This window comes from Tupaia chinensis, unplaced genomic scaffold, assembly GCF_000334495.1.
Source record: "Tupaia chinensis unplaced genomic scaffold, TupChi_1.0 Scaffold000159_1, whole genome shotgun sequence".
NCBI lineage: Eukaryota > Metazoa > Chordata > Mammalia > Scandentia > Tupaiidae > Tupaia > Tupaia belangeri.
The window spans coordinates 2527063-2535818 of NW_006159630.1; the positions used below are offsets into that span (position 1 = coordinate 2527063).

Consider the following 8756-nt stretch of genomic DNA (forward strand, 5'->3'; position numbering starts at 1 on the left):
CTGGGCTGGGCCCCCCACAGTCACATTCCCACGGCACCCTGAGGCCCACTGGGTACCCCTGGAACAGGCTCCCCCTGCCCCTCCCGCCCTCCAGGCCTCTTTAGAAAGATCCGCTCTGCACAGAGCGGGCAGCACTGGATGCCAGGGGAGGTGGCAGCTCGGCTGGCAGAAAGGGCCAGGAGGGTCGGCATGTGGCCCAGGGGCTAAGCCAAGTCTTCCATTGATGTTCTCGCCTGTCAGTGCCAAGCACCTGCCAGTGCTGTGGCCAGGCCCAGCCTGGTCTTGCCCTCCAGGCTAGGAGGAAGCTCAGCCTGGGAGCTGACAGAGCAGGCTGAACTGCTGGGGCCAGGAGGTGCGTGGCAGGTCCGGCTGCCGTGGCGAGGAGCACCTGGTGTGTGGGTGCCCGGGAGGTGCGTGGCAGGTCCAGCTGCCGTGGTGGGGAGCGCCTGGTGTGTGGAGGTGCCCGGGAGGTGCGTGGCAGGTTTGGCTGCCGTGGCGAGGAGCACCTGGTGTGTGTGTTGGGGGGCATCTGTGAAGGAGCAGCCACTTTGTGGACTTGACACCTGTGGGTCCAGAGTGGAGATCCTTGGGACCAGTTCCCCATGGGGAGCCACAGCACTGGCCACCGGTGGGACAGTGGGTTGCTCATGGGACAGCTGGGCCCGCAGCTCTGGCATCACCCCACACCTACGCGGTGCCTGGTTTCCATGGTGCCTGGGAGGCCGTTCCAGGGCCCGACACCACACAGCCCCCACAGCCCGCAGCCGCACACCAGAGTGGAGATCCTTGGGACCAGTTCCCCATGGGGAGCCACAGCACTGGCCACCGGTGGGACAGTGGGTTGCTCATGGGACAGCTGGGCCCGCAGCTCTGGCATCACCCCACACCTACGCGGTGCCTGGTTTCCATGGTGCCTGGGAGGCCGTTCCAGGGCCCGACACCACACAGCCCCCACAGCCCGCAGCCGCACACGGCGCGCCTTGTGAGCAGCGGCGGGGCAGGGGCCCCCATGTGCCCCCTTTTTGCTGTAAATCCGCCCTAAAAGATGACGGCTCAGGAGAAGCGGGCTGGGGTCTCGCAGTGACCCGCTCACCTTGCCAGGTCGGGCAGTATTAGAAGGAGCTCTGTGTGGCAATGCGGCTGCAGGTCTGGCTCAGCCTGCCCGGCACACCAGGGCCTCCAGTCTCAAACTGGCCGGCGTGGGCCGGGCCCTGTGAGACGGCAGATGAGCGGCAGCAGACGTGACCGTCGAGACCTCCCTGTGTGCTCACCTGGATGGAGACGGCCTGAGGACGGGGGTGGGGGCAGCCTGCGTGGGCCGGGCTAATGCGTCCCGGGTCACCTCCAGCTGTACCTGCGGGAGTTGCTGCGGCTCACGCACCTGCGCTTCTACCAGCACCTGGTGGCGTTGGGCGAGGACGGCCTGCAGATGCTCTTCTGCCACCGCTGGCTGCTGCTGTGCTTCAAGCGGGAGTTCCCTGAGGCCGAGGCTCTGCGGATCTGGGAGGCCTGCTGGGCCCACTACCAGGTGAGCCAGGGATGGCCGGCCGGGACCACTGCCACCATCCTGCACCCTGCCTTCCAGGAGGCCGGGGTGCCAGCACAACCATGCACCTCCTCTGGGAACCCCTCTTCCTCGCCCTCACCTACCCACCCACAGCCACCAGCAGCCCTCCCATAGCGATCACTTTCCAGCCCACGTGGCCGACCTCAGACCTGGCAACTCCCTCCCGGTAACCGCAGCAGAGGCAGACTGCCCACTGACCGCACTCATTACCACACTCTGCGGCTCAGCTCCCCGTCACGGCCAATCAGTGTGAGAGGCCTCGGCAGAGCTGAGCAAGCCACGGTGGCCCAGGCCGCTGCAGCCCACGTGCGCGGGAGCTAGCACCACCCATCCTGCCCCCTTCCCCTGGGACTGCTCTGCCACCCTAGTCCAACTCGCCGGTCAACTGCTCGGGGAGAGGACTGAGATCTCTCTCTGGAGAGCCCTAGTCACTGTTGTCGGCGTCTGCTGGAGAAATCCCTCAGAGCCCAGCCTGGCTGAGACGCGCTTTAACGCCCGATCACAGCAGCTAGAGACGCCAGAGGGCAGACGAATCTGATTCCCTCAGCCTTCAGCTGCACCCAGGACCCCTGAGCCACTGCGGCCGCCCTCGCGGCTTCCGTCAGACCAGCCTCGCAGACGGGCCCAGGACACGCACCCTCCCGTGACCTCATGGGAGCCCAGCTGGTGCAGGTGCCAAAGGTAGCGTGGGCACCCACGCTGGCTTCACCTGTCCTCGGGCCAGCCCGGGTCGGGCCACGTTTCCCAGCTCGGTGGCCAGGCTCCACCCGTCACTCTGGGTGTTCAGGTGAGAGCTCTGTGCTGATGAAGGGAGCGCTGGCACAGGTACCCCAGCGTGGGATCACAGCTCACCGGAGCAGCACTCTCGTCCCCCTCGCCCCACGCAGTCTACGCTAACCTTGGGCATCACCGGCCGATGGGCCGTTCCTCGTGGCGACTCGCCGCTGTCCTACCTCCCACCTGAACGAAATGTAGGCAGAGTGAGACGAGGGGGCCCCTTGCACATGGGGGGCCGTTCCATGGGAAGCCCACCAGGCGAGTCTGTGGTTGACCTGATATGCAGCTGTGCATCTGGGGGTGCTGACTCCCCAGTACCGGGGTACCATGTGAGATGATGGAGTCAGAGATCCGCACGCCCCACACATCCGTCGCTGTTCCGTGTTAGGAACACCCAGAACCCTCTCAGCTCTTAAGGCACGCACAGTGAGTTGTGTTTTTGTTGCCAGAGGACATGAGCGCTGGCCAGAGAGGACAAGAAAGCAGCCCCCGGGGGGCGTGGTCGCACTACCAGCCTTTTCCGCGACTTCACTGTCAGGTTTGGGAGCGCACATGCACGTGTCTGGGGTGTTTCCTGTTTCCCCTTCCAGAGAGACAGAGCGGAAGTGAGAGGAAGTGAGAAGGCATTCTTCCTCCTCCCATGGGGGATGACCGCACTACACCCTTCTCCATTCTCCTCTTTGGATTTTGGACACACACATGTGCCTGGCATATTTTTCAAACCACTGGGTCCAGGACGAAACACTCAGTTTACCATGTGGATCCAGCCACTTGTCTGGCCAGGGGCAGGGTTCAAACTGTGATCAGCCCTGGGATGCGCTCCCTGGACCCAAGGCTAACCGCCACCCCACCGTGGGGCTGCCCCAGGGGTTATTAACTAGTTGCCCTGCTGGAGCTCGCTGCTCCTACCGGCCACACCTGGGCGCCTGTTAACCCATGTCTTTCCAGGCGAGAGAGTGTCCAAACTGCAGGCTCAGTTCCGGGATTTTTGGTCCTATCCACTGATCTAACTAGCCGGGCGGGGGGTGAGGGTGGGTAGGAGCTGCGGGTGAGCTCTGGGGTACGCTCACTGCCAGGCTGTGCCATTAACTTCGAAGCGCCCCAGGGTGAGAACAGGCTGTTTTGCCTATTGACCTCGGCCGTGGGGCCAGACCACCTTGCGCCTGAAGCTGGAACTGTGCCGAGTTGCCGCCCAGCCTCTTGGGAGACACGAGCCTCGCTCTCCAGCACCTCTGTCTCCCAGGGAAGCCGGCATTTACCTTCCTGCACCTCCGCCGCCCTCCCGCCCAGCTAGGCTCAGGTCAATGTGAAGGGCCATTCGGAGCCAAAACAAGCTCATCCGGATGTACTGGAGGAAGAGGCTGCGCAGCCTGGGGTGGTCTCCCAGAGCAGGCGGGCCGTGGGGTCGGCAGCCACGGCCCCCACGGGATGTGGGCGGCTCTGCCCAGCCTGTTTTGGGTGGTCGACGTCAGGAGACTAAACACGGACTTCCCGGAGCTCCTGCTTTTCCCTCTGGCTCCGGGAGCGAGCATGCATCAAAGGCAGCGGCTGGGTGGCTTCCGGGCAGGAGCGGGGACAGGAAGCCCTGGCCAGGACCCCACGTGGGCTTTCTGCTGCCCACTGACCTTAAAGGAGGGCAGTGGCAGCTTCAGCAGATTCAGCCGCTCTGCAACCACCAGGGAGCTGCCGCGCCCACGGCAGGGTCTAATTCATTCTCTTATTTATGTTATCATTCATTGAAGACAAGGCGTCACTGTCATGGTCCTTTCTGAGCCTCCCAGCTGGAGCGCAGGCACGCCCCACCACGCCAGCTCATTTCAGGCAGGGTCTCGCTATGTTGTCCCAGCCAGCACCCACGACCCTCCTGCCTTGGCACCCCGAGTGGCCGGGCCCACAGGCACGCCCCGCACCTGGCCTTTAGGTTGGACGCGAAATCGAACCCAGGCCTCCCAGGTGGTCCCGGCCTATAGAGCACGGCATCTCGGCGGCAGCAGGACGCTGCAGCTGGGCTTTCCTGCCCTCCGAGTGACCATGGAGCAGCCCTCTTTGGGGCATGAGCTGGGTGGCGCGTCAGTCTGGAGGCCAGCAATCAGCCGGGACAGAAGGTGGCTGTTGGAAGGGTCCTCCTTACTGGTGCCCCACCAGAGCACCCCGCCGTCTCCCACGAGCTTTGTGAGCATGAGCATGGGCAGTCTTCAGAGGAAGGGCGTCCCTGCCATCCAGAGAGCTGCCCAGACAGGTCCCGGCAGCCCGGGTGCCAGGCGTCCTCCTCTTGGATAGCACACAGCCTGGGGCCGTGGGTACTGACCATGGCCCCACTGCAGGGGGAAACAGGCCGCAAGAGGTTCTTGGCTAGGACCCATGACCCAAAGGCACAGGCTCCAAACCCAACCCCCTCCCCTCAGCCCCGCTCTCCCCGCACCCTGCCCGCCTCAGCCCCGCTCTCCCCGCACCCTGCCCGCCCGAGCCCCCGCCTCATCCCCGCTCTCCTGCAGACGGACTACTTCCACCTTTTCATCTGCGTGGCCATCGTGGCCATCTACGGGGACGACGTCATCGAGCAGCAGCTGGCCACTGACCAGATGCTCCTGCACTTCGGGAACCTGGCCATGCACATGAGCGGGGAACTGGTGCTCAGGAAGGTGAGTGCCCGCAGGCAAGGCCACCTCGCGTGGGCGGCCCACCTACAGGACCCTGCTGCCCTGCATGCGGCCTCACCCTCGGCCCCACACTGCTACCCCCACACAGCGCCCCACAGCCCTGCACGTGACCTCACCCCTGCTCCCCCACACTGTCCCACCTCCCTGCACGTGGCCTCACCCCCGGCCTCCCACACAGCGCCCCACAGCCCTGCACGTGACCTCACCCCTGCTCCCCCACACTGTCCCACCTCCCTGCACGTGGCCTCACCCCTGGGCCCCCCACACACTGTCCCCACCTCCCTGAATGTGGCCTCACCCCTGGTCCCACACACTGCCACCCTTCACACAGCACCCCACGGCCCTGCACGTGGCCTCATTCTGCGATGTGGACCTCACCCCTGACCCCCACACACTGCCACCCTCTGCACTTAGAGTGTCCTTCCGCCCTGCACGTAACCTCACCCCTGTCCCCCTACACACTGCTACCCCTCGCACTGACAGCGCCATGCCCGTGGCCTCACCCCTGACTCCCCCCACACACTGTCACCCCCCACACTTACAGCATCCCACGGCCCTGCACGTGGCCTCACCCCTAACTCCCACACACTGACACCCCCTGCACTTACAGCGTCCTGCCCATGGCCTCACCCAGCCCCCAGCTCTCCACCTACAGGCCTGCCCTGAGCGTGGCCTCACCCTCAGATGGGGAGCCCCACCCAGCCAGACTGGGCACCCTCACCAAGGCCTCTGGGGCTGGCACCTGCAGTAGCCCTCTGGCCTGTCTGCGTCCCAGCACAGCTGTCTCCACGCTCCTCAGCGGTGCCCTTGCCTTCCAGACCCTGCAGGGGCTGACGGTGCTGCCATGGGCAGAGTTGGGTGCCCGGGATCACAGTGGCCCAACTGGTCGTGGGGGGGCAAATCAGAGAGGGGTCCCGCTGGACAGACCGACTGGACCTTGTGGGGCCAGGCAGGCGCAGTAGCAGCATGGGCCCTACCAGCCAGAGGTGCCGAGGGTCCTCTCACTGCAGCCGCTTGTAAGAGACCAAGAGCCCCACCCTGCCCAGCGGTGCAAAGTGAGGTTGAGGGCAGAGCTGGGGCTGGCCTGGCCGCTGTTGCTCCTGGGCACCCTACGGGGACCCTCGGTGCCAGCTGCACCTCCTGCCCGCCCCCTCTGCAGGCGAGGAGCCTCCTGTACCAGTTCCGCCTCTTGCCCCGGATCCCCTGCAGCCTGCACGACCTGTGCAAGCTCTGCGGCTCAGGCGTGTGGGACAGTGGCTACCTGCCCGCCGTGGAGTGTACGGGTCACCACCCGGGGTCGGAGAGCTGTCCCTACGGGGGCACGGTGGACATGCCATCACCCAAGCCCCAGAGTGGGGGCAAGAAGGGCCCGAAGTCGCCTCGGGAAGGCTTCGGCTTCCGCAGATAGGTCGGGCACCCTGTGCTGGGCGTCCTGGGGCTCTCCCCACAGTCCTGGGCACGTGGGGGCGTGGAGGGCCTGGGAGTAGAAGCCAGAGAGACATGCCTTTGGGCAGTGTGAGCAGGACGTCACAGCGACAGAATTGGAGTCCAGAGGTGACAGACGTGAAACTCACCAGCCACCTGAGGAAGGCCAGTTCCCGAAAGGCCGAAGCCAGGGTCCGGCCACCGCGCCTGAGACGCAAGCTGGCTGGGCCCCGGGCTGGCTGCCTGAGGATTTCGGCGCGCCCCGGATCTCCTCCAGCTTCTTGGCTGAGCGGCACTGCCAGGCAACAGGGAAAGCAGGGACAGCGAGAAGGCCTCCATCACCCACCAGCGCCGAGGGGTGCAGAACGGGGGCCCCGTCCAGCCCAGGCACAAACATCCCGACCCGCTTCCTGACCAGGCCGTTTTCACCTAGTGAGCCACATGCTCCCCACAGCCTCCCCGCCAGAGCTGCGACACGGAGAGACGCCTGCCAAAGCGGCGAACGCAGCCACGCCCCGCTCATCTCAGGCTGGAGGAGGGAAGGTGGCGGGGGACGGGGAGCCGGAGCTTTGAACGCTGACCAGTCAGATGTTTTACACTCTTGGTGGTGAAGGCAGTGCTTCTCTACCCATGAGCCTGAGCCACAGTTTGCCCTTAGCTAGGGGGGTTCGTTTGATATAGGGGTCCTTGGCATTGTTTAAGGTCAGCCCCACATACAGCAACCAGCTGGGAGCTGAGTGAGCGTGTGTGTGTGCGTGTGCACGCAGGATCTCCTGAAGAGAATACGCTGTGTCCCAGGGGAGTGGGGATATTAACTGGCCAGCTAAGATGGAGGCACCTGAAACGGTGACCCAGACTCTTATGCCTCCGTCGGGCCATCTGTGAACGCGGGTCACCTTCTCAGGGCTCGGACCAAGGGCAGCGGCAGTGGCACAGCCGGCTCTCAGGGCTCCGTGCTGGGTGTGGAGCAGGTGTTCCCAGCCCGCTCTCCTGGGTTTTGAGATGGACAGGCCAGAGCACAGGAACTGGGCTGGAGGCACTCCCAGCCTGCTTGAAAATGCCAGGCCATGGCATGGAACGGACTTCCTGGATGGGGGCAGCAGGGAGATGGGAACCCCTCCTTGGGAGAGCCTCTGATGTGCTGAGGGTCCTGGGGACACCAGAGGGCCCCTCCTCCTCTCAGCTCTTCCTACAGAGGGCAGGTGCTGCTGGACAGTGCCCTTGAAAGGACACCTGTCACCTGTTGCTAGACACTTTTGAGTTTCCAATCCTCTGTCCAGGAGCCTTTCGGGCAGACTGTCCTAGAGCCCCATCAGTGCCCATCTCTTGAGACCCTTGGGGTGGCAGGGAGGGACTGGACATCCATCCACTTTGCTCTTGTACAAGAGGATTGCCTTCCTGTGTTGACGCCTGATCTGCTAGGGAAACGGCCGAGTTAACCAAGATGGCCTTCTGCTCTGACCCTCCAGAAACCAGGTCCCTGTGAACATGTGTATCAGTCATCCATTGCCACAGTAATGCCGTGTAACAAACAGTCCAAGACTCAGTGGCCTAAGACAATGCTCACTGCTCTAGCACACAGACCTGCGGGCCAGCAGTCCAGGCGGGCAGCTCTTCTGGTCAGTGGGCTTACTCAATCACTGGGCCAGCCAGCTGTGAGTTCCTGCAGGTGCTCGTCACGCAGAGTAGGGCTTGGTTCCCCCTTGTGTCCTTTGTACCCCTCCTGCAGGCTGGGCCTGGTGAAGGCAGAGATGCAGACACAGCAATGGATGGGACCTTTGCAGACTGTGGGCCAAAGCAAGTCAGGTGACCAGACCCGGCCAGAGCGGGAAAATAGACCCTGTCCTTTGGTCATCATGCCCGCTGCACGGCCATGAGGCAGAGGCTGGGATGAAGAAAAGTGGAGAATGGGGCGACTGCCCTGGCGGCCCATCCCCACGCAGCCGTGCAGATAGAGCTGTCTGGTGTGCTCTTTCTCTGGACCGGCCGCGGCCTCTTCCCCCGCCCAGCAGGTACCCTGTGCTTCCAGGGGCCTTCAGGCTGCTGCGCTGGGGGCAGAGGCACGGAGGGCAGCAGGGCCAAGGGTCCACTCACTTTCGGGGGTCCTTGGTGGGGAGACATTCACTGTCTCCTGCCCCTCAGCTCCACAAGACCAGACCCAGACCCAGCACCTGCTTCCACCAGCCACGTCTGTGTGCCCAGGGCCACCCCCACCCCTCACTGCTCCACCCACACTCCCGTGGCCAGGCTGGCCAAGACCTGGGAAGCTAGGCTGGGGTGTGCCAGCCGAGGAATCGCCACTCTGGCGGGGACGGGGACGCCCGCCC

At 64.4% G+C, this 8756-nt stretch overlaps 1 protein-coding gene across 7 annotated transcripts in view; it reads left to right on the forward strand.

Moving 5' to 3' along the window:
* The window catches only part of TBC1D16 (TBC1 domain family member 16), a 69167-nt gene that overhangs the window by 53176 nt on the left and 7235 nt on the right, over positions 1-8756 (forward strand). For 4 of the 7 annotated variants that reach the window (XM_006145677.1, XM_006145680.1, XM_006145683.3 and 1 more), the window contains 3 exons: positions 1349-1528; positions 4840-4986; positions 6164-8138. In XM_006145677.1, coding sequence (XP_006145739.1) covers positions 1349-1528; positions 4840-4986; positions 6164-6412 — 576 coding nt within the window. In that variant the 3' untranslated portion in view covers positions 6413-8138. Of the gene's footprint in view, positions 1-1348; positions 1529-4839; positions 4987-6163; positions 8139-8756 lie in introns of those variants that run through there. The other 3 variants (XM_006145678.3, XM_006145679.1, XM_006145681.3) reach the window with 3 other exon arrangements.